General features: G+C 45.4%; 1 protein-coding gene across 1 annotated transcript; it reads left to right on the top strand.

Moving 5' to 3' along the window:
- Window positions 1–21,124: 21,124 nt before the first annotated feature.
- LRATD1 (LRAT domain containing 1) lies at window positions 21,125–24,318 on the top strand. The gene has a single exon (XM_045447682.1). The coding sequence runs from the start codon at window positions 21,125–21,127 to the stop codon at window positions 22,001–22,003; it is 879 nt and encodes a 292-aa protein (XP_045303638.1). The 3' UTR covers window positions 22,004–24,318.
- The last annotated feature ends 2,306 nt before the right edge of the window (window positions 24,319–26,624 follow it).

Genomic DNA, 26,624 nt, shown 5'->3' with positions numbered 1-26,624 from the left:
GCCAGTGCCCCTGGGAGATGCATTAGTGGATGCATTAGTATTTCCAATAGAGTACAGTGCAAGAAGAAAGACTCCCAAAACTCCACGAGGGAAAGGGCTGATGTGTCCATTCATGCAGATTCTAGTGCAGGCCTGAGTGACAGTTCTGTATTGTTCAATAGTGCATTCGCTTCAATTGGGTGGCCCCACCATGTCAACACGAAGTTTCCTGCCTGGTAGGGAAAGAGAAAGGCAGCTGGAGAATTGCAAGTGGGATTTCCACTGTGTCAGCCTGGGGTGACAGATGTCGCTTCCAAGGCAGGTCATATAGTCCTACTCAACTACAAAGCGACAAAGCTTTTATGCGTCCAGAAGGGAAGGGGAAGCAGGTAATGATAAACAATACTCTTAACGTCTATCAAAGAAAGAGAAGGTGCACCGGTTTTCACTCCAAGTACTTATTGGTTATTGATGTGGTCTGATATGGTAAATGCTATTTTACAAAGAATTTCCCATTGCCTTCCATTTTCCATGGCCTTCTCTTTTTATTCTATCTTGTTTTATAGCTATCACAGCCTATCATGTTTTCTTCTCTTATGTCACTCAGAGACAAAACCCCAAGTGAATAGGAATTTAGTTGGGAAGTGCCTCAACTCTACCATATATATATTTCCATTATGTCAGTTCTCATCAGGCTTCTTTTTTTTCTTATTTTTTTAATGTTTATTTATTTGAGAGAGAGAGAGAGTACAAGCAGGGGAGGGGCAGAGAGAGAGGGAGACACAGAATCCTAGATCATGACCTGAGCCAAAGTCGGATGCTTAACCTACTGAGCCACCCCGGGGCCCCTCATCAGGCTTCTTAATCTGGATGCCATGATTCAGAGATGATAAGGACTTCCTAGGGCAATGTGTGTGTAATTTTTCCTATGAAGAGGGCCCATACTTTTCTGCAGATTCTTAGAGTTTTCCCTTTACTGGTCTATTGAGTCCTTGGAGGCTGAGACGGTCTTTGCGATCTTTTGACCTTCCACAGCATCCATCAAATGCTGGGCATGGTCAAGTGGACAGAACAGATTGCTGACAAAGGAATCTAGGAAAAGAAGTTGGGAAGGAGTAGGAGTCCTGCTAGGGAAAATGTATAAATGGGGTTCAGCAATTGGAGGGATGGGATCTGGCCAACAGGTCCGGCAGAGGGCATTAAAGACTTGGAGGGAAGGAGACAGGAGGCAGAATGAGGGCACAAAAAGAGAACGAGAATATCTAGAAGACAAGCATTTATGTGCTTTGCAAAGGGCTGGGAAAAATCACCTTGCCCACCCCCCCACCCCCCGGACAAGGAGGCTTTGCCATGAGAGCTTGCTTAACACTGAGCTCCTGGTTAGAAGAGGTCTGGCTGCGCACCCAGATGCATTAACTGAATTTTCTGGAACAAGGGATTAGCATATACACCAAAGGTTTTTAAATGAGTGCTGTGATTTATTTAGCACGTTGACTCACATATTAACTTTAAAGAAATCATCCCCTACAGTATCATTGTGTGAAAGCTAGAAGGAAGATGAAAGGATGGAACTCTAATGCAGAAAGAATTGATGATGTACACAGCAAACTAAATAAAACATTTATAGAAAAAATTATGTTAAAACAAAATGCTGCCCTACAAAAGATAGAAATCCACAACTAATTACTAATACTACAGCATACTTCAATGTTTTAGGGAGGCTGAAATTGTTTTACTTTTTTAATTCTAAAACCGAGAAAGTTGGGGGCGCCTGGGTGGCTCAGTTAGTTAAGCGTCTGACTCTTGATTTCGGCTCAGGTCACGATCTCATGGTTCACGAGTTCGAGCTCCGTGTCGGGCTCTGTGCTGAGTGTGGAACCTTCTTGGGATTCTCTCTCTCTCTCTTTCTCTCTCTCTCTCTCTCTCTTTCACCCCTCCTCACCCATGCTCTCTCTCTCTCTCTCTCAAAATAAAGAAATAAAACTGTAAATAATAATAATAATAATGATAATAAGTACATAAAAACAAGAAAGTTGGTTTATTCTGAAATCCCAGGAGGTTCTTTAAAATGTGACAGTGTTTGTACAGTTTCCAGGAGACATGGTGGCTGGAGCTGGTGAGCACAGCTTTTTCCACACTTGGGAGTATTGCCCCGGCAGCTCAGCTGGGCCTGAGCCCTGGCCCTCCCACTTGCACTTCCGGGGGGAGGGGGGTGGGCATCACTCTGCTTGAATTGCAAAAATTGAATTTTAAATACCCTCCCAACTTTGCTTTGTCAATTGACATCACATCTGTGCTTCCGAAGCCAGCTGAGAGATCCCCAGCCCCACGCATTCGCCACCTAGGACCCACTGACAGTGCTCTTTCATAACGGCAACTCAGACAGCAACTACCATTTCTGAGGATGTGCCTGTGCCTATAAATATGTCGTCAGACCTACAGATGAGAAAACTGAAGCCTGACCCTTCAAAAACATCATGGTACGGATCTGTTACCCATGGTACCCATGGTGGACGTCTAATCCCTCAAAAGAGGGGAATCCCTCACCATTTCATCTTTGATTTTACTCCCATGGTGCCTGCCAAATAGCAAGGACCTAATAATGTCTGCTAACGAGGAGGGGGATGAACGAGGCTCAGATAGAAACAAGTTGTCGACACCGACAGTAAGGATCAGAGGTGGAGTTGGAACTGTTGGTGTGGCCACAAAACTACCTATGAAGGTGCCTCTCTGCACCTGTGAGCTACTCTAGCCAGTGGGGTACGTTCGGGAAATGAGGGGAGAGGGACATTCCTGATTAGTTTCAGCCAGCTGAGGGCAACTGTCCCCATAAAAACTAAATGCCGACTTTTTGCCACGCCCTATATATGGGCGTGTTCTGTATGCTTTGCACGCCCTAATATATATATATATATATATATATATATATATATATATATATTTTTTTTTTTTAACTTAAAAACTGTGGCATAAATATGGACACAGAAAGATGCATAAGACAGTGAATGTTCAATGAGTTATCAGAAAATGATCTGTCAGGTAAATGCAGCCCGTACATTATAATGTAAAGAGCACTCTTAGAACCAGAACCAGCGAGAAGCATGTCCCTCCCCACTCTCCTACCCTTCAGAAATCACTGTGCTGTCATCAGGATAATAATATTCTTGTTCTGTTTTCAGTTTGACCTTCTACACCCTTGCATTATCCTATCAAATTATACAAGTTCCTTAACTGGTAGGGTGTGCAATTACCATCCGTGTCCTAGGAGCAAGATGTCTGGAGTATAGGTCTCAGCACCATGGCCCTGTCCAGCCGCGTGAGGACAAGAGGCAGGGCTGCCTTCCCAGGAGCCCCAGGGAATGCCTTCTCACCCCTCGGTTTGTCTGGACCTGACCCCAATCTTTGCCCAGAGCCTCTGATCCCCAGCTGCTAAAGAGCTCACATTCAAGATTTCTGAGCTGGTGTCACCTCCCAGGCAGCGCAGTGGGACTCACGCTTGCATCTGGCAACAGGCCTGTGTTCCAATCAAGCCCACATGACTCAGCTAGGGGGAAAAACAGAAAAAGGAAAAAGTCAGTAGGGGGCTATCCGGTGCACCTTGTCCCTGCCAGCACAGGGATGTGCTGGCTTGAAGCGACCACACTTACACTGGAGGGTCCCTGATGCTGTTTTATATGTGAACAAACTCTTCATGTAAAAATCCTGCTAATTCAAGAGGTTGGATGGAGTCCAGAAATCACCCTGTCAAACCCTCTAAGATTTGAAAAAAGCAAGAAACTCAGGCCCAGGAAGGGAAGTGACGACTTGTTCAAGGTTGCACACTGTGATAAGGCACTGGGGCCGGTAATGAGGGTGGATAAATGCAGCACCCAGCAGAGGTGAGGTCCTAATGGTATTTACTTTCCGTTCCGGGCTGGCCAACCTGGTTGGTTCATACTCCATTTCGATGAGGTTCTGGGAAACAAGCCAGCTAACTAGAGGGATTTAGATAAAGCTAACCGGTAGAGTTTCACTTTTGTCCCTGAGCCCGACTTTGAGGCCGGAGTTGAGTGATCCAGGCAAGGGGAGTTCCTCACTGTCCCGCAGCCACACAAAAGACCAGAGGTCACTGGCATAGTCATCAAAAATCCCTGGAGAAACTGGGTGGCTCAGTTGCTTAAGCGTCTGATTTTGGCTCAGGTCATGATCTTGCGGTTTGTGAGTTTGAGCCCCACATTGGGCTCTGTGCTATCAGCAGGGAGCCCACTTCAGATCCTCTGTCTCCTTCTCTCTCTCTCTTTCTGCTCCTCCCCCCATTCATGCTCTCTCTCTCTCTCTCTCTCACTAATAAATAAACATTAAAAAAAATTTAGGGGCACCTGCGTGGCTCAGTTGGTTGAGCATCCGACTTCGGCTAAGGTCATGATCTCATGGTTCATGGGTTCCAGCCCCCAGTTGGGCTCAGTGCTGATGGCTCAGAGCCTGGAGCCTGCTTTGGATTCTGTGTCTCCCTCTCTCTCTGCCCTTCCCTCGCTCATACTCTGTCTTTCCTGTCTCTGTCTCTCAAAAAATAAATAAATGTTAAAAAAAATTTTTTTAAGTAAATAAATAAATTAAATTAAAAAAAAAAAAGGAATCCCTCACACTTGCAGGAGTCTTTAGGGGGTGCTATACGGTTTATACAATGCTCTCACACAGGTTATTGGGCCCCTTGGAAGGGGCAAGTCTGATCATTTTATTCCTAATTTTCAAGGAAGAAACTGAGTTTTTTACCCAAGATCATACAACTAGCGGGGCCATGGTGACAGGAGGGAAGAGAGCCTAAAAGAGGGTGACACGTGCTTCATGCTGGCCTCCATGACCACGTGACGCTGAAATATCACAGTAGCCCCTTCCCCCATCCCCCACGGTTCTGCTTTCCAAGGTTTCAGTGAAGCGTGGCCAAGGGGGTTCCCAGGCAGATGATACAGCCTCACGAGGTCGACGGTAGCCTAACCTCGTGTCACATCATCAGGTTGGCCTTTTCTCACCGCACGTCACCACAAGAAGAAGGGTGAGTGCAGGACAGTAAGAGATTTTGTGAGAGAGAGCACATTCAGATAACTTTTATGACATTGTGTTGTTATAATGTTTTATTTTATTATTAGCTGTTAATCTCTTACTGCACCTATGTGACAGTGTAAACTTTATCATAAGTATGTTTGCATAGGGAAAACCATAATATACATCTCTGTGGTTTCGGGCATCCATGGGAGTCTGGCACATACCCCCGTGGATAAGGGGGAGGGCTCCTGTGCAAACGGCTCCAGTGACTAACTGTATCTCAGTCATCTTTATATGTCCCCAACGTTGAAGGGTCTCGGGGGATAATCTGACTTAAACACAATGTTGCCCATAAAATTTTGTTGGAATCATGAAAATCAGTAAAGTATACCATTATTCTAAAACCGTTCAACCGGTCGTTATTTTCTACTATGGCATCCCTACTTAATTCAGTCAGCACGGTTGAGCTATGAGGAACTTTACAAATAACCTGATTCGTTTCTCTCATTTTGTGGGTGAGGAAACAGGCCAAAGCAAAGGAATTAACCTTCCCCAGCTGACATAACAAATTCATGGGAGAGTCAGGAGAAACCCCCAATCTCCTGAGCTCCAGTTCCATGTTAACCCACCGACTTTCCCCAACCCCCCGTCCTCCTTTCCCAAGTGCCTTGTCCTCCCTTAGAGCATGGCCCCATCTTACCTGTTCTTAAGGGGTTTGTACTTAGCATTTTGTCGGGACTTATGAGTGTGTCCTGTTTGTCGTAACATTATCTCACCGAGACTATCTCCTCCAGTAACCTCCTGCCTGACACTTCCCCTCTCTGAGCCTGAGGTCCTCAATTCCAAAATGCAAGTAATCCCGTGCCTCCTAGCTCACACTGTTGTGAAGAATAAGCTGATATGCACACCGGAGAGGATAATTATCAATATTTATTCTTGGATTTGCATTCTATGCAATCTGAGCAAGACACTAGACCTCTCGGTGCCTCAGTTTTTCTACCTGTAATGCGGAGATACCACTCTTCAGGATCTAGTCCGAAGTGATGCTGGAAAGGCACGTGCAGGTATTAACACAACCGAATCTCTTCCAAATTAAATGCATTCAAGTTATCAGTGTCTCCATCGAATAATTATTCCTATTCCACTGATCTACATGAATTGAGCTTTTATTTATTGAAGTCACATTCACACTGTACCTACTGTGTGCCCAGCACAATAAGGAGAGGAAGTGCGCAGAAAAGCAGCAGACCTAGTCCCTGCTTCAAGAAGCAGACAGTCCCCACACGCAATGAAGGAGACAGGAATAAAATAGAATGACTGAAAAAGGGTGCAAACGAGCATTCCAGGGAGGTCAGGAAAGTAGTGTCTTGTTCTTAGATTAGTCCATGAGGAGGAACACCAGGTCCAGTAAGGGGGAGTGGGGGGGACAGGACATGGGCTTTATCCCACCCCCAGAGCAGCTGGGAAACTGCTTTTGTAAAACTGCCATTTTAGGGGCACCCGTGGGGTTCAGTCGGTGGACGGTCCGACTTCGGCTCAGGTCATGATCTCACGGTTCGTGGGTTCGAGCCCCGCGACGGGCTCTGTGCTGGCAGCGTGGAGCCCGGAGCCTGCTTCCGATTCTGGGTCTCCCTCTCTCTCTGCCCCTCCCCTGCTCACAGTCTGTCTGTCCCTCTCTCAAAAATAAATAAACATTAAAAAAATTTAAACTGCTATTTTAAAAACAGTCATCACCCCTGCAAACAGAGGCAGACACACACTATAAACCAGATACGGAGGGTGGTGAGGATGCAGGGGTGTGCCTCAGCTTTGGTGCTGCCCTGCCCCGCCCCCTTTCTGCAGCCACCCAGCCCCTCAGGGCTGTCTCCCAGTCCCTAACGCAGGGCTGTGCATTCTGGCTCCAGATTCCTCTCTTTTCCATTTACCACCGAAACTCTACCGAATGCCTGCATACACAGGATGCCAACCTATGGATCCATGCCCGCGTGGTCTCCTGAAAAGCTCCTTGAAACTACTGGTATCTTGTCCCCCACCACACACACACACACACACACACACACACACACACATCCTGATTCAATCGTTCCTGAGACCGGGAATGTGAGTTTTAAGGATGCTCTGATTGGTTCTCATTTATACTCTTGGTTGACACCCATAATGGACTCAGAGTCTATGTAATTCGCAAACTAGAGAGCAGTCCCATAAGAAGGTGCGTGCTAATTCAAAGCCTCCCAGAGATTGGTGACCAACAAACGACCCGAGTCTCCACATTCCCACTCCAGGTCCAGGTTGCCCTTGTTAGCACAACAGAGTTGACAAAAGGTAGAAAACTAACTCTTCTAGTCCTTCTCCCTTCATTCCAGAAAGAGGACTCAGTGGGGGAGGGGGAAATATATATATTTATATTTATATATATATTTATATTTATATATACAAAAAATATAAATATATATATTTACATATATATATATTTATATTTAAATATATAAAAATATTTATATATTTATATATATTTATATTTAAATATATAAAAAATATAAATATATCTATATATTTATATATATATTTATATTTAAATATATAAAAATATAAATATATTTATATATTTATATTTATATATATTTATATTTAAATATATAAAAAATAAATATATTTATATATTTATATATATTTATATACTTATATATATTTCAAAGCATTATAAACATACACTTTCAGTGAGTGTCAGTTGACACTTTCAGAGAGCTTGGTCACTTGAGCTTCCAACTCTTGATTTTAGATCAGGTCATGATCTCAGGGTTGTGAGACTGAGTCCTGCATCAGGCTTTACCCTAAGGATGGAGCCTGCTTGGGATTCTCTCTCTCTCTCTCTCTCTCTCTCTCTCTGTCTCTCTCCCTCTGTCCCTCTCCCCTGCTTGTGATCTCTCTCACTCTCTCTCTCTAAAACAAAAGAAAGAGAGAGAGAGAAATTCTTCTTCTGATGGGTGGTAACTAGACTTTTGGGGATGATCACTTTGTAGTGCATAAAATGTTGAATTATAAGGGCATATACCTGAAACTTATATAATAAAAAAATAATAATTTTTTCAACAAAGTATAATGTCTGTACTATGTACACTGTGAGAAATACATAAATATTTCCATTATGCCCAAAAATATAGTCAGTTTGAAAATATTTATGTGTTCTAGAAAAGAAAACATATCTTCTATTTGGGAGGTGTAAAGTTTGATCTGGATGCCAATCTATACTTTTACAAGTAAAATAAGTCTATAATTAAGTGGCATATAAGAACATAAATATAAAAATACATAAATATTAATAAGTGTATATATATATGGAAATGCTACATTTTTTGTTTACTAGATTTTTCATAGCCTTATTGATATAAATTAATATCTGAATTGATTTCTATTAATTCTTTTGTATATTTCCCACATTTCATTATGTAGGTATTATTACACTTTATTTGTTGCATAAAGATTATTTGAGTTAAAATCTCATTTTGTGTTCTCCTTGCTTCATTAACACCTTTTGTCTCATATGAAACTTTCTTTGAGATAGAAAAAAGAGAATATGGTTTCAACACGCAGCTTGCATTTAAAAACAAGAAAACAGAAACAAAACAGAAAGTGCTGTGTCTCAAATTTTCTCTTAAAACCAGCCATGCGAATTAGATGAGAGAGAATTTCCATCAGTTCTTCAACCTGGGAGAAGATGACCTGAGGATTTCATAAGTAGCTACTCTCATCCATATGGAATTTCTTTTTTGCTTTTCTATAATATATTATTATTTGTGATATTTTGAAAGTCACTTTCAAGATAATAAACTTGCAAAATCAAAGTCTCATGGTTGCACAGGGTTCTTGTGACAAAATAAATAGCAGGGCAGGAGGAAATTGTTAGTGTCTCATTTTAGTTAAAACAACTCATTTTGATGAAGGTCCTCAAGGGCAGAAGGCAATATATACACATTTCAAATTGACGGCATTACATCTAAACAGAGATATTAAGGGAAAATGCAGTAGAAGATTGTGTTATCCACAAGTGGGAACAGGAGGACCCAGTCCCTTTGGTGCCAGAGCAACATTCAACACTCTGGCTGAGGTCAGCATTCCTGTGCTCCTCAATAATAATAATAATAATAATAATACAAGTACATGCTTACTTCTACCAAAGAATGTTAATAACCAGAAGGACAAGATTTTCTCTCTTTATTAACCATGAATGCAAAGGATAATTCAGCAGAATACGATGAAGAAAGATCCTCAAATCCTGGACAATGAACACTGCTCATTTTCTGACCTGAGGAAACAGACTTAGATACACAAGGCAAAGCATTAATTGAAAGGAAGTAAAAGAAGGAAGGAAGGAAGGAAGGAAGGAAGGAAGGAAGGAAGGAAGGAAGAAGGAAGGAAAGAGAGAAAGAAGGAAGGGGAAAGAAAGAAAGAGAGAGAGAGAGAAAGGAAGGAAAATGGGGAAAACAAAAGTAGATGGAACTGTTGACATTGGGTTTTCATCTCTTCCATCTGAGAAAACTCTTCCATCAATAGGTTATAAAATTTTTCAATTCTATTAAAAAATATTTATTAAGAACCAAGAGAAACACAGTGTGAGATTAAAAAAGAAAGAAGAAAAAGAAAGAAAGTATCCCTGGTTTTGTTCCTACACCACCAGGGACCCCAAATACTACTAGTGGTCATATTAGTCAGGACAGATCACACTCTGCTGGGTTAACAAGTCAATCCCCAAATCTAGGTAATTCGCCACAAGAAAGCTGTCGTTGCTGGTTTGAGTCACTCATAGAAAATCTAACTGCAAGTCAATTATGTCTCTTTGGCAGCTCTCATCCCTGGTTGCTTCTGTTTCCAACCCCACCCTTGAGAGCTCCCCCCTGGGAATGCACGGACGGAAGAGGCAAAACCTGGAGAGTTCTCAATGCTGCTCTCTGCCTCAGGCCGGAGGGAACACATCGCATCAGCTCCCCTTCACCCCGGTGAGGCCCTAACCATGGGGAAGCTGGAAGTAATCTTCCTGTGTCCCCAGGAAGAGAACTAGTGATGAGAACATAGCATTGTATCTGCCACAGAAAAACCGTGAAATGTAGTGGAGCATCAGATGCAACAGAGTAGCACAATTCTGAGGGGCTAGGAGTTTTCAGAGGTAAGAATAGAGTCACCTTCCAGGATAGACTAGGTGGGGACTTCAGAGCACCCGCGATGTGGAAGGAACATCACGATCAAAGGTCTAAAGGCAAGAAGTCGTGTTGTGTATTTGGAGAACAGTACGAAAATAAGCCCTGCTGAATGATTATTAATAATGGAAGACAGCAATTCAGAAACAGCTGGGGGTGGCTCATATTTTGCAGAGCTATGATCTGTAGGACAAAGAGTAGAAATACTTTTTCATAAAGCAACTTGCGGTGCATGGAGCCAGTCTGCCCAGGTCACCCCAGGCATGACTCACATGTCTAATCCAGAGAGCTATAAATCACCCACCTCATCCAATTATCCCAATTATCCAGGTAGTCGCCAACCCCCATTGATCTACTTCCTATGGATAGCTCAAAGCTGCGTGTTCTTCTATATCCCCACTACCTCTGCCTTATTCCAGGCCCTCGGCATTTGTTTATCCACTGCCATGGACTGAATGGCTTTGTCACCCAAAAATTCATGTTGAAGTCCTAATCTGGGGGTGGTAGAGCCCTCAAGATAGCATTAGCGCCCTTAATAAGAAGAGACAGAAGAGCGTTTCCTGTCTGTCTGTCTCTCTGTTCTTGCTCCTCCCCCCATGTGGCCACACGGAAAAGAGGCAGCTGTGTGCAAGGCCGGGAGAGGTTCTCACCCTGACCGTGCTGGCACCTTGATCTTGGACTTTGAGCCTCCAGAACCATGAGATATAAATTTCTTTCGTTGAAGCCAGCCAATGCATGGTATTTGTTACAGTGGCCTGAGGGTTTATAAGACACCTGATCTCCAGCCACAGCCTGGTCAGTGATCTCACCTCTGCCCCTTTCCCCCTTCAGTATAAATGGGACATTATGGGCCAGAATGGTCTTCCTAACACCCATTTCTAAAGTGGTTTCACTAAGGTCCCCTCCAAGCCTATTGCACATTCTACTAACACCAAACCACTTTGAGGTTTTCTGAAAACATCAGATTTGTCATGACTCTTGAGCGATTACATATGCCGCCCCTCTTAACAGAAAGACATCACTCTTATCTTCTCAGAAAAGTCTTCTCCATTCTGCACAGTCCCTCTGTACGACAGCCTCCTCCTGACCCCTCCCTCAGTTACTAATTGCCTCTTCTGTGCTAACTTTTACACGTTTCTAAAACATTTTATTGCTCCTATTCATTTGCCTTCGCTCATATGCTGGTCAGCTCTCCGTGTCCAACATGAGCACCACTGGGAACAGGACATGTGCTCTCTTTACCTTGGCTCTCCGGGCCCAAGCCCTCTATCTGTTCTGAGCACAAGTTCAATACATGCTTTGAAATCAAATGTCAAGTTAATACTGTGGATAGTATCTGAGCTATGTTCTGGGTCTAATACTCAGATTTAAAATTATGACTCCGATATGACAATAATCATCATAATAGCATTATACAGAACATTATGAAGGCAGAATACAGAGAAATAAAGTGCTTTGGACTCAGCAGGGCCGAATTCTTTAATCATACCTAATACTTACTAAGACCTCATTCTGGGCCAGACACTATGCTGCGTATTGTGAATACATTATCTCACTTAATATTCACCAAAACTCCTTCAGGAAAAATACTATTATTCGTATTTTAAACATGAGTAAACTGAGGCATATGGGTATTAAACATCTGACCCAAAGCCACACAGTTAATAAGAGTGGAGCCAGGATCTGAATCCAGGCACTCTAAGACAGAACCCGCACACAAAGGCTGCTCTGCTGTGTAAGAGGAACAAGCTCAGGTACTAAGATCAGAGGCAATGACATGGAGAGAAATCAGGACAGTGTTAAAGCCAGAGAGATGATGGAATGGGAGCCTGGGCATACACACACGCTACCTTCCTTGCCCTCAGTGATTTAGAAATAGGCCAAGTGTGTGTTAGGAGGAGTGCTATGTTAAGTCTGTGTTTTTAAATAGAAACCACACTTTATTAACTATGTGCAATACCTGTGGTTAGATCCAAACTTAGGATAACTGGAAAATAAATAAATATGTCATTATAGGTATAGATATAGATATAGATATAGATAGATATAGATATAGATGTAGATACACACACACACACACACACACACACACACACACACACACACACAATTACCGGACAAGGAAAAGAAAATGAATCAGCCTTGGTAGTTATAACAAAGCACCATGACACCAGAAGGCAACGCCTAGAACAAGTGAAATGTAAATCTAAGTGGCTACTCTACTCATTATGGTTTGAAAATAAGCACTTTTTCCCCTTTTACTAAATTCTAAAGTGTCTCTATCAATTATTAATGTATCGATGACAAGCTTACCATAGATGCCCTACCCTATAGAACAAGTTGTATGAGGAATTTAAGCGGGAGGGGAAGGCAGGGAAGATGCAAGGAGAGAGGGAAAGAAACACAGAGAATTCCTCTGATTCGCAATTGCTATCACTATTAGTGCAGTTCTGTTCAAGAAATATGCATTAAACTTCCACCTGGTAGCATGGAAAGAGTTCAGTGTTGAAGATCCTGGCTGGGGTGGGTGCCAGGGAGACATCAAAGATACGGTCCCAACTCCTAACGAGCTTACAGCCTTGTAGTGCACATAGACAAAGAACAAGCCTATGTCAGATCGTAGGGAAAGAACAGGGTGCAGTAGCAATGCTGTGAAGGGCACCTACGGCAGATTTGGTAAGTCTGGGAAGGCTGCCAGGAGGAAGTGAATTTAAACTGAGACCTGAAGAACAGACTTTCTTGCCAGGGGAAGATTGGAGGAAAGAATCTTAGCAGGCGGAACAGAAGCAGTAACACGAAAAAGAGCAGCAAAGCAGAGAAACAGGTAAAAACAAATCTCCTTAACCAGCACGGCTGAAGCCAGAAGCCAGAGGGCGAGTAGCAGAAGATGAGAAGATCCAGTGAAGGGCTGGATCATGGAGCCGTGCCTGGGCTTCGGATGTTTTCCCAGCATCCGTGGGAGAATTACTGAGGACCATGTGGAGAGCAGGGCAAGGAAAGGGTGTAAAGATATGCATGTTGTACAAATCACTCTGGTTGCAGCATGGGAGATGGCTGAGGGAACCACACTGGGGAAGCAATGAGGTTGCAGCACCAATTTGGACGGGAGTTCCTGCTGACTTGGGCCCAAGATGGCAGCACAGGAATGGATTGATGCAGGAAGAGGAGAAAGATATGCAGGAGGGAGAAACACCAGGAATAGAGTATGGCCATGTAGGGGCTTGAAGGTGATGGGGAACATGATGGTGCCCAGGAACTGGCTCGCAAAGAGGGCAATGGTGCCTGTCCACAAGAGGACATACCAAAAGGGAAGCACCGCGTTCCAGAAGTGCTCAGCCTGGGACATACCGCCCTTTGGGTGTCTGTGGGACAGCCCCAGGACATGGCTTCTAGGCTGTTGGATATTTGGACCTGTAGTTCAGGAAAGAGATGGGGCCTGGAGATTTCCATTAGGGAATCATCACACAGAAATGTGATGCAAGTCAAAGAAACAGACAAGATGATGCAATGAGAGAGAACGCATTGAGAAGAAAACCTAAGAACTCTAAAAACAGAATCCTGAAGAAAACCCATACTGAAAGGACAAGTTGAAGGAAATGAGCCCACAAAACATCATAAGAACAACAGCCAGAGAAGTTGAAAGGAAACCTGGAGAGTGAGATACAATGGAAGGTGAAGAAAAATCTTATCTCAATAAGGAGGAAATAGTCTGCTGTGCCACATGCTTCGAGAAGGCAAGTAAGATAAGAGCCCAAAAGCACTCATCAGATTCAATACCAGTGGATCACTGGTCCCCCTGGTAGGAGCTGTTTGGCAGAGTGATGGCGCAGGAGATCCCTGTGGTAGGTTGGGATACAATGTGTATTGACAACTCCTCTCAGACAGGAGTGTATCTCAAAGGAGATGCATAGTCAGGGGACGGCCTTAAGATAGGAGAGAATAAAAGTGTTTACATGCAACTGGGAAAGGAGCTAGGAGAAGACGTAGGATTATAAATGAAGGTGAAGCAAAGAGGTGGGAGGTTCTTGAAGAGACCTAAGGAGATGGCATTCAGTGCACAGGGGCGTGGACTGATCTTTGCCAGAAACGGGGCCGGAAAAAGAAGTATACCACAAGGAAATCAAGCAATACAAAAGGCAGAGAAACTGTGCTTTGCAGAGACAACCCAAGAATGTCCATCATCAATCAATCGCCAAAGGAGGAATTAACCATCGGGGAGCAGGGTTTCCTTGTTGACTCAAGTTCCTGCTCTAACCACAGCCTGTTAGACAAGTGGACTGGGGCATGGGAGTTTAAACAACTGAAGAGAGAGAGTAATCCTCAGCTCTGCCACACAGCTATAAGACTTTTTAAAAACCACTTGACTTCACACACCTTTGAATGCAAATGGATACATTTACCAGTTTAGTATACCCAAGTCTAAAATGAGCCTTGCTTCTGTTAGCGATGGACCACAGAAAGTCTACAGAACATAATTCCAAGTATTTATCCAGAGCCTACTCTTCTAGGGCTTCACTGTACCCCAAAGAATAAGAATAATTTCTTGCATTTGAGAAGTGCTTAACCGGTGATTGCTCTGCTGCCTCTAGAATGTTTGGGGAGACTGTTTAAAATGCAGATTCCCAGAGCGCATTCCAACATTAGGTTTCCCGGAATCTGGGGTAGAGCCTGCCTGCAAGTCTGTAGTTCTACCAGGCTCCTGATGATGCCAGAGGACCATTTGGAAACCCAGTACTGCTTCTCACATAGCAAACCTTCTCACACGCCGTCTAATTCTGAGCCTGGGCTAGTTTCTGGGGCACTCCGATCGGTGAAAGCAGAAACAAAACCAAACACTGCCAGCTCAGTAAATAAAATGGTGATCATTGCTCAGGCACGCATTGAGTCAGGCAAGGTGTCTATAATGATTGTGTGCAATGCACCAGACCCCAGGCTCAGCAAAGGGATTATAAATTTGAACTAGATTTGTGGCTTTTCCTCAAAGAATTCTTAGTCCATTAAGGAAGAAAGAAAAGAAAATCAACCAATGATACTAGTTCAGTTTGAAGAGTGTTTTGACACATCTGTCACATCTCAAGATGTAGGCGAGAGGACAGACGCATGTCGGGGGTGGGGACTGATGCTCGAATGGGTTATAAATTTTCATAGATGGTACATGCGGATGCAGGGAAGGACCTTCAAAACAAAAGGAAAAGCCAGGGAGCATATGTGTAATAGTGACCCAGACCTACCCAGAGCTCTACCATCACTGTCATATGGAAGTGACCCCATGCAAAAGGCATGGACTCTCCTAAAAATCTGAGAAGAACACCGAGAAACGACTAATACTGGGCTGAGATATCTTTGTATCATCCACATCCAGGAGCATGTTCAACCCACAAGTGCTAAAAGTTTTTCCCAGAGGACATCTATGAGTCTTCAAAGGCAAAATGATAAGAAGCCACTAAAAACATAGGAAGGAACTGGGAAAATGTGACAGTGCGGAATCACAACTTAGAAGAGGGCACCTAGGAAGAAACGGGAAGTTAGAGCATGAGCACATGCAGAGGGGTTAAGGGGAAGCAGGATTCTCTTTAGTCTTAGCTGCAAGGGGTTGACCCTGCCATTTGTGTGGTCTAGAAAAAAAGTAGAAGGCAGGTAAGATAGGCACACGGAGGTGAATCTAGAGAAAAAAAATAAGCGGGAGACATGGGATAGTACCCAGAGGGGACTGATGCATCCATTGTTGATTTCCTTAAATCCTGGGTGATGTGAACATGCTGAGACACTAGGATTTCCATCAATGGAAAGTGGATCTTCAGAGTGAGAACAGACACTAGGGGGAAAAGGAAAGGTGAATAGACGATTTGCTGTTCAGAGATGTTTCTAAAATAAAGAAGGGTATACCTATCAGGATAGGTTCCTGATGTAACAAATAGAAAACATTTTGGTGGCTTTAACTCTGTAAGATTGGTTTCTCCCTCACATCACACTTCGATACAGATCGTTTTAGAGGGGAAGTCTCCTGCTGTCCGTAGTCATTCAGGAACCCCTGCCTCCTTCCATCCAGGGGCTCTGCCATCTTTTAAAGCCTCAGATTCTCCCATGGATCCTCTACATACAACCCAATGGCATAACACAGGTGTATGGGAGATCATGTTAATGATTTTACTTCCAGGGGCCAAGCCTGGATGTGGCTTACTAAAATTCCACCCATATTCCACTGGTCAGACTCAGTCAGATGGTACCCATCAAACAGCATAGGCATGCAATTTAGCTGTGTGCCCAGAGGAAAGGAAATGGGAGCTGTGCTCCTGTCTCTGTCCCAGACAGGTGCAAAGTGTTCTTTAGCCAAGGTCAGGGTGAGTATGTTGGGTGCCTAAGGTGGTCAAGGACAGGGAGAGAGTTCATGAAAGGCTAAATGTTAAAGTAGGACATACAATCAAAGGTTATATATATACTCTGCTGTTCATATTCTTCACACAAGAAAATGTTCATTTACAAACAATTCAAAATACTGCAGGACACAGGATGTGATCCGCTCCAGGGCTTGCACACAGAAATCAATACAGAGCTTTAGATGTTGAACTAGTTTCGGGATAGACAAGGCTCTTACAACCTCAAGAAAGAAGCAGTCCCACACCCCAACCAGGGACAGCCTTGGACATCCCATCTTAGGTTAGCTTCTCCCTGGGTCAAAGGACAGACAGAACTGGACAGTTGTCATAACAAGTAGGACATGGAACCCTCTCCCCTCATCTGCCAATAAGAATAGTTATAGGTAGCATTTACTGAAAGGTCACCATGTGCCATGAACTGTGTGTACGCATGATCGCACACAACTTAATGAGCTACATACCATTTGACCACATTTTACAGTTGAAGGGACCAACACCCAGCAGCTCAAAGTTACCCAGATGGAAAATGTTGAAGGAAAACTCAAACTAATTGGCTTCCAGAGTTTGTGCTTCTGATGACTCTATTTTTCTTTGGGAAAACTACATTTCCTGCCCGCAAAAAGGCAGGATGGGGTGAAGAATAATAGACAAAACAATTAGCAAACAATATTTTGTGATGCAAATAAAAGCTAAGGTTTTTTGATAGTGAACTCCATTGAGTTGACTGGCCTATTTCTTGGTTTATTATCTTTGTTGTTGCCAAAAGGCTACAAAGAATAGATGCACGTTCCTTGTTTTACGTTGACTCATCCTTTTCCATATCTCAGAGTCAGTGTGTTCTCTGCCTTATATTTCAAGGTGGGCTGTCAGGGTATTTCTTCTCCCTTTGATTACTAAAGCTGTAAGGTTTTTTTGTTTTTGTTTTTTTTTTTTTGTTTGTTTGTTTGTTTTTGTGTGTGTGTTTGTTTTTGTTTTTTTACCCCTACAGAAGGGGACGGAAAGGAGATTCAAAAAGTTGCATGTTGATGTTTTAAACTTTTGGCACTATATTTTGAAGCCCTGACAATATTTTTTGTTCATTATCCTTTAGAATGTTGGGATACTAAGCAAAGAGGAACCACCTGCTTATGCTGTAGTCTGGAACAGTTATGTGATAGGACAGCTAAGACAGAACACGGCATCCCAGCAAATACCTTGTAAATGTGCACAAGATTTGATCTTGGGATGGACAGGAGGTTAAAAGAGAGAGAGAGAGGGAGAGAGAGAGAGAGAGAGAGAGAGAGAGAGAGAGGTTATTCAACACCAAGTGCTGAGCTACTTTCAATGACTCCCTCACCTCCCTCTCAGACACCAGTAACGAACTTTTCAGATATTCCCTCCCAGAGATCATAAGTCTAGTTCATAACCGGACCAATGACTCACTTCTCAATTTCGGAGGCCACTTGTTCAATTCCCTTGACTTCAGGGCCAAAACCAGTTGTCTATTATTTATAGAGAGTATAAAAAAGGTCATCACAATCTGTGGTCGGTTCCAAGGATGGCAACTTGTATTCTTATAACTTGCACATGGCCAAATTTCTGAAAGAGATTTACCTACATCAAATGTATGCAGATGGTCATTTTAAAACCATTTTTCCAGCTGTACGTATCAAACGTCTAATTTTGATAAATCACTGTATTTGAAGGTTATGGGATAAACAGAGACCTTCAGAAAGCAGTTGGACAGTGCTTAAACAAAATTGTCTACCAAAAAATAAAAAAAATAAAGGTTTTATAATGTGTGTCAGTGCTCAGGTAACTTCTCTGGGACACCAGGTTTGTCTTATAAAACAAGATATATATATTTTTTAACCCAAGGAACAGTACAGACAGGTTAAAGATCGACTTTGGAGTTCCACAGACCCTGGAGAGATCGCTGTCAATGCTATTTGGGCCTCTGTTTTCTCATCTGTTGTGGTGCTTGTACCAGAGAATTCTCTCCAGAGGCATTAACATTAAATCTCACCTACTTAAACCTCTTAGCATAGTGTCTATCCACTTATAAGTAGCCAGTACATGTTGGCTATGTCCATTTTTATTATTGACGATGGAGCCCGTTGTACAGCCGGCATTGTGAAAGACGTCCGGAATACAAAATTGTGTAGAGCGCAGGCCAATCCTCCTGTCCAATCGTTCACTTTGTAAAGAGCAAGAAATTGAACACAGGTTTGCCATTAAAAAAAAAAAAAAAAAAAAAGGCGGGGAGGTTAGAGCTCTAAGAGTCTATGCCAACTGCAAAGGGCGCACAAAGAGGAAGCACCCTAGTCTCCCTGGGGAAAGAGTAGGCTTCACAGAAAAGCTTTCAGAGCCCAGTCTTGAGAGTAGAACCAGATGTCTACGTGTTATAAGCTTTTTAAACTGTCGCTCTAGAATGTCCTATGTATGAAAGTCGTCTTTCCACACCCAATATCCAGAACTCGTTCATTCATTAACATTCCATCCAGAAATGCAATCATTAATTACTGCTGGACACCCTTCTGCCACGAAACCAAACAAAAATCCCTAAACGAAGGCAGTTCTGGGGCAGGGCCGTTGGCATTTGTGAAGCTCTCCTTTCATAGAAAATTGCAGCCCAAATCATAGGCCCAATTAGGGAAAGGGCTGGCCAAGGTTCAGATTTTTCAGTAGCATTTGTCAAAGGTGCTCCTTTTAAACCGGGCGCCAGTGCTGGGTCAGCAGTTTCACGCGGATCCGAGAAGAAGCTGACACCGTGGGCACAATCTGCAAAGCATCCGTGCCGGCAGGGAAGGGTCTGTGGGCAGATCAGCCTACGGCCGTCGGACACCGAGACTCCTGGGGGCCCTACCAGGGCCCAGGTGCCCGGCTCCGACAGCGTCCCTCCCCGCCCCGGGCCGCCCTCAGTGCCTGGGTACACGGGGGTTCCTCACCCGCAGACCCAGCTTCGTCGCTGGAGTCTGTACTCCCTGACACAGAGCTCGGGCCATCAGTCACGACCAGCTAGGAAAAGCCGGGGGGCGACGGTGGTGGCGCGCAGCGGCGCCACGCAGCGGCGCCGCGCCCCTCGCGCGCTCCCCGCGGGTTGTCGCACCTCCACTCCCGGGGGCCGTGCGCGTTCCGGTGCACCGAGGCCGGGCGGGCCGGGGCGGAGCGCGCGCTGGAGACCCGCCCCTGCTCCCCTCCCCCTCTCGCGGAGATTGACGCGGCCCGGGCAGCCGCCCCAACCAATGAGCGCGTCCCGGGGCGGGCCCTGGAACCAGCTGCTCCGGCTACTTAGAGTCTTCGGCTCCGCCGTGGGAAAGCAGAACGGAGTCGGGAGTACCCAGGTGGACCGGGCACCCCAGCCAGCCAGCGCGGACCGGCAGGCGCACGGGCACCGCGCCGGGTACCGCACCGCACCGTTCCGCGCGGGGCAGAGCGGAGCCGCAACCCCACGCGCCTCCCAGGACCCACCAGCCACCGCCGCCTCCGCAGCACCCATGGGGACCAGGAGACTTTAAAGGAGTTTGGGGTTTCGGGAGCAGGGAAATCACGGGTACGGAGAGGCGGCTTTCTTTGCCTTGGAAACGGTTTTTCTTCGTCCGACTGTTTGGACCCTGTGCCGGGTAGGAGGGAAAAGGGGTCTTTTGGCTGAAAGTGGACCTCCCTACTCAACCCACGCCCGCACCCGCACCCGCACCCGCACCCAGACACCGCACTGGCTTCCCCCATCCTTCCCTTTCCTCTTTGTTAGGTTATTTTAGACAGAACGGCCTCGCCCTGGCGCAGCCCGACTGGCCCTGCTGGGGAGAAGGCAAGAGAAGTAAGGGGCGGAGCGCACCTGCTTGTGTGGGCAGGTGTGCCCGGGTGCGTGGGTGTGCGTGCCCTGGCGAGCGTGCAAGCGTGGGGTTAGGATTGTGTGCGAATGTGGGAGTCTGAGTGTGCCGTCGCGAAGGTTCGTCATGGTGTATATGTGACATTATCACACCGATATACTCGCCTGTCTGCCTGGACTCCCAGGTGAACAAGATTTTGCCGGTGTCGTGAGTGCCTGCGAATGTGCCCGAGTGTCATTGTCCGAGGCGCTGTCAGGGGAGGAGTACGACCTAGCGCAAAACTGAGAGGGGGGCTGGCGAGGGTGGGGACAGAAATGTGAGCGCAGCTTGCTCCAAGCTCTGAGGCCCGAGTCGCCCCTTCTTCCTTCCAAGCTACCTCTCGGTCCTCTCCCGGGTGTCGGTCTTCTCGCTGCTAACAACCCGCCCTGTCGCCCCCACTGGGACCCCTCGCGCCTTCCCGCTGCCTGCCTTTTCTCTTGTGGGAGTTGTACCGCGTTGCCGGATGGGGTCCGAGGCTGTGTGGTGGCGTCTGCTCTTTCCCGAAGGACGGGTGGCTTCTGCACCTGTCCTGACGCTGGGGAGGAGCGGGTGACTCCAGTGCCGGCGCGTGGGCGGGCGGACGGGCAGGTCCCAGGGGCACTGCACGTCCCGGGGAGGGGCAGCTGGACTCTGATCGTGTCTCTGCCTCTCGTCTCTGCTCCCGCAGATCCCGGCTCCTGGCCCTCGCCTCGCCGCGTCATTGATGGGCAACCAACTGGACCGCATCACCCACCTCAACTACAGCGAGTTGCCCACAGGGGACCCGTCGGGGATCGAGAAGGACGAGCTACGAGTTGGGGTCGCCTACTTCTTCTCGGATGAGGAGGAGGACCTGGACGAACGCGGCCAGCCCGACAAGTTCGGCGTGAAGGCCCCCCCGGGCTGCACCCCGTGCCCAGAGAGCCCCAGCCGCCACCGCCACCACCTGCTGCACCAGCTGGTCCTCAACGAAACTCAGTTCTCCGCCTTCCGGGGGCAGGAATGCATCTTTTCCAAAGTGAGCGGCGGCCCTCAGGGCGCCGACCTGAGCGTCTACGCTGTCACCGCGCTGCCCGCGCTCTGCGAGCCGGGCGACCTGCTGGAGCTGCTGTGGCTGCAGCCGGCGCCCGAGCCGCCCGCCCCCGCCCCGCACTGGGCCGTCTATGTGGGTGGCGGGCAGATCATCCACCTGCACCAAGGCGAGATCCGCCAGGACAGCCTGTACGAGGCGGGCGCGGCCAACGTGGGCCGGGTGGTGAATAGCTGGTACCGCTACCGCCCGCTGGTGGCCGAGCTGGTGGTGCAGAACGCCTGCGGCCACCTGGGCCTCAAGAGCGAGGAGATCTGCTGGACGAACTCGGAGAGCTTCGCCGCCTGGTGCCGCTTTGGTAAGCGGGAGTTCAAGGCGGGAGGGGAGGTGCCGGCCGGCACGCAGCCCCCGCAGCAGCAGTACTATCTCAAGGTGCACCTGGGCGAGAACAAGGTGCACACCGCCAGGTTTCACAGCCTGGAAGACCTCATCCGCGAGAAGCGCCGCATCGACGCCAGCGGCCGCCTGCGAGTGCTCCAGGAGCTCGCCGACCTCGTGGACGACAAGGAGTAGCCTCGTGGGGGGCCACCTGCGCCTCCTGTCTCCCCGCGCCCTGCTCCCTTCCCAGCACCCGGGCTTCCTGGCCGGCGATCCGCGACCCCCGTCCCCCTCGAGCGCCCTCCTGCGGCGGCCGGTGCCTAGGCTGCACCCTCGCACCCCTCCGCAAGTGGCCGGAAGTCTCAGGAACTGGCCCCGGGACGAAAAGGCAGCTGTGCGCGCCTGGCTGAGCCCCCCCAGTGGTGGTGATGGTGTTGGGAAACCCAGCGTGAGCTTTCCCCTCGGGTTGTAACGGGGGAAAGGAGAAAGGGCTGAAGGGAGCAAGCAAGGACGTGGCTTTCCCCACAGGTCGCTAGTCAGTGACTGTCACCCGACCTCCTATAAAGGGACCATCACCGCCCCCAGTGCGCACACACAGACCAGTCGGAGGTGAGACATGATCTTTCCAGGGCACAGTTCACCTCCCGTATGAACGTGTCCCCAGATTGCAGGATTTCCAAGAAATCGAGCCTGTCCCTTAGGCACTTGTGAATAATTCCACAAGACAGCACTTTGGGACTCCGGGTTATCCCGAGGCTGCCCGGGACTTTTCCAGCTCTCCAGCCCCAAGTCTCCTGACATTTGTATTCCAGGCTCCGGGCAAAGCTGTAATGTTTGCTTCCAGTCCTTTCCACCGAGGGAAGCGACCGCCACCCCCACCCCATTTGCCTGTGAGTCTCCCTCGCTGGCAGAAGGGAAGCCTTCCTGGTCCCGGGAGGAAAATGGCTCAGCTGATTTGGTGAGGAGCGCGGGCCCCGCCCCCCTGGCAAGGAGAAGGTTCACCTGGTGTCTGGGAACTTGAATGTGTGGAGACGGTCGCTTGTTGTTCTTCACCCTAGTTTGCTCCCTGATGGGGCTGCATTTCAGAAAGAGTCCTATTTTTTAAAGGGTTGGAGGAGAGAGAGAGGAGGAAGATATGGCAACATTCAAGAAACCAGCATTATTACAACACCATAGCCAGTATATTTAGTTTGGCTTTTCCTAACCTAGAAATCTTAGACAGTGGGGAAGTGGAAATAAAGTTTTAAAAGTGAGAGAGCAGTTTTCCAACTATGTCAACAAAGCCTATCGTGTTGATGTTTTTATTGACCATTTTAGCAACATGCTAATAAAATTTCAAATTGAAATTTTTATTTTCATGGCTTTAATCCATGATAGTTTAAATACTGGGGGCCATTAAGAGTGGATTTAGCTAAGAGCTTAGCTAACATTGCCTTTTCACTCTATTTTTCTCAAATCTTATGAGAATTCTGTTTTTGCATATTGTAGTTAATTTTTGGCTTGAAACGGCAGTCCTCGTAATGGTGAAGGTGTTAATCAATGTGTATGTTGTACTGAATTTGTCAGTTAAGGGGTTCACTGCTTGGGTGGAAATTGCTAGCGGGTTCAATGAGGTTTCTTTTCCCCATGTTGTATACCATTACCATTTCACATTTGCATTTCTCTTTTTCTTCCTCTCCCCTTGATGTCCTTAAGAAAGGACTCTAGAATTGGTGGCTTTTTCCCTTCCTCTTTAGCCAATCCCACAATTCATTCCTGAAAACCAGAAAGAACTTGTAGGACCAGGGCAAATGTGTGTGTTTTCCAAAAACTTAAGGCCGTTGGAAACCCCTTCCTTGGCCAAGGATGTACCAGCTTCTCTCCCTGTGCTGCAGCCCCAGCCTGACTGACTGTTAATTGATTCAGTGTTAGACACCTACAGCATCTACGTCCCTTTCCAGGGGATTTGTCAAATAATGGTGTTTAGCTAATTGTGGCAAGCAATTGCATTTTGACAGCTGTGATTTAGTTGGACGGCAAATATGGCCAAAGCCAGTTTCTTGGCATTTCGAAAATAATGCAATAAAAACTAGTCGAGGTTAGCTGAGACTGGAAATGCCTTTTTTCATGGTGAAATGGTTCATTTCTGTTTTTTTTTTTTTTTTTTTTTTTTTTTTTTGTTTTCCACCTTGGATTCATTCCCTGATCTTGAATCGAAAGGTCAGATCAATGAAATATGAACTAGAGTATTTTTCTTAAGCCTATTGAGTGATTTATTTTTTAAAAAATGTTTAAATGCATATGCTTTTCTTTCAGCGCATACAACGGCAAAACTTTTGTAATAACTAACTTACCTTTGCATGTACGGGGAACTAAAAGTCACTTAATTCCCTAACTTACTCCTCTTTCAAATAGCAGATGGCAGATCATAAACCGAAGTTCTTTATTGTGTCTACCTTCTCCACATTCTTTACTGTGTCCTCCCACTGTATCTTGGCTCTCTGCTGTATTAAACACCATCCTGAACACTGGTTCCAGCAGAACTTCTTGACATTTTGTCCTCCACCTGTCACTCAGAGGGTGGGGCTTAAGCAAAAGAAATGCATCGGCCGATCACACCTAATACTAACATTTTATTTCCTCTGATGGCACATAATCTGATTTTTCTCTTACTGAGATGGTCACTATAAGAACAGGGGACTGGCCCAGCACCTTTATACTTTCTGAGACTCGACTGTCAGTAGAAGTAAGAGTTTGGCCGCCAAAGTAGCATTCGTTCCTGTACTGGTCTGTCAAGGACTGGGTTGATGGTAAGACTCGTACAGATTCACAGTAGGAGAACACTCCTTACAGAGGGGACCCCTGGTCCATGTTAATAACAGCCAATGGCAAAATAATCCTAAGCATCGTGCACCATGGAGAATATTCTCAAGATATTATCTAATAACTTTCTCCTGAAAAAGTGTATTTTGAGGGCACTGTTAACAGTGTGAGTGAAACCAAATGGGTGGGTGTTCCTTTGAAAGATGCCATGGGCATACCTGATTTTTTATTTTGAGTGAATAGAGGAACCCCGGATTTTATCAGAGTTCTAAAAATTAAAGCCAGAAGCCTCCTAACATTTTGATAGAGGTCAGGAATTTACTTTTGGTTGGAGTTCTCCTCAAGAGAACGGAGCTTCACTGTACTTTTTATGATGCTGAGTGTGGCCAAGCTGGAAGTGGGTTCCACCTGCTCTCTGGTCGAGAGGAAACATACCCTTGTGCCTCTGTTCCTTCTCTACCTTCAGAGGCTGACGCTGAAAAAGCAAACTACTAAAAAAGAATGAATGTTTGTACTCCGAGGAGTGCTTTGCTACAGATTTTGTTATTAAAAAAAAAGCAAAAACAAAAACAAAAAGCTGGGGAGGAGGAGAGAGGATGGGCATACTTTAAACAAAACCAGGTCTGAAACTGGTTACTCTCCAAGTGTACTCATGAAAAACCAATCCTGTACAAATTACATATATTACATTTATTTTTTTAAAGTTTAAAGTATATCCATGAGCTAAATATATATATATATATATATATATATATATATATATATATATATATATAAAGCTCCTCAATATTTAAAAATTTAAATCCCAGTCATGACCGTGTATTATTAAAAGAAAGAGTAAATATGGATTCACTAGCAGATAACACACATTTGCACCAGATTAGAACATCAAACGCAGAAGCAGCTGTAAGACCAATTATGTGACATGATTTTACCACCTTTAAAAAAACATGTTTGATATTTATCTTCCTCTTTGTGTCGTGTTTCATGGTGAACACTTTTGTTTGAATAATGATTTTTTTTTTTCAGAAATGCATGCCATTGGTGTTCACAAAATAATGAATTATCTGAATAATCAGTATATCCTAACAGTCTTCAAACATTACCTTATTGGTTAATTACATGTTTATATGTTCTTTCCTTCCCTAAGAGTTCAGTCTCTTAGTCGTCGAATAAATGGAGCAGAGTGGAATTTCAGTGAAATTAATACCAGCGGCACAAACATCATAGAGCAACCTAGTTTCCTTTTGTCCATATGCGTACCTTCAAAGCTTTCTGCTTTCTTGCTTTTAAACAGGTGAAGAGAGTCTTGTTAAGTTTGGCTTTCAGACATGACTTGCCACACGGATAATGGGTTTGTAGGTGAAAAGTACAGACTTTCAGGTTTCTAGAAACATGAAGAACTGTGTTTAGAAAATGGTTAACACCCAACTTGACCTTTTTGGTTGACAAATTACTAGCTATTAGCAGAATGTGTGTGTATGTGTGTATATACATATATATATATATATATATATATATATATATATATATACACATACAGAGATACACACACACGTTTACACACGGACATCTGTGTACACATACACATTTGCATATAGACATATGCTTACTACACGTTTACATAATGCATGCATTCCATCTGTGTCCGTAGATACATTCCTACCTACAGCTAGTAATTGTGTTTTCATTCAGAGATATATACAGACGTGTGTACACACAAAGATTATTTAAGACAAAATGGAGAGTGACTTGAGACCTACAAAAACAGGTGACGTTCTCTGGGGTCCTCACAGCTAGTGAGCAACTGGACAGCCAGCTGGCTGTCCCTGAAACGGAGCAAAAAGAAAAAGAGGAAAATGTGGGAGTCGCACTTAGTTTTGTCTCAATTACAGAAGTACATGTTCCTTGTTTCTCTAACTAGAAAGACTTAAGATTCAAAGGAAAGCTGCAAAGATAAGAAAGTAATTACAAAATAAGACGGAAGAGCAAGTGGGAAAGCTGGAACATGATA

The sequence above is a fragment of the Leopardus geoffroyi genome, chromosome A3, assembly GCF_018350155.1.
Source record: "Leopardus geoffroyi isolate Oge1 chromosome A3, O.geoffroyi_Oge1_pat1.0, whole genome shotgun sequence".
NCBI lineage: Eukaryota > Metazoa > Chordata > Mammalia > Carnivora > Felidae > Leopardus > Leopardus geoffroyi.
Note: the sequence above shows the minus strand (reverse complement) of the source record. Positions and strands in the feature narration are given on the sequence as shown.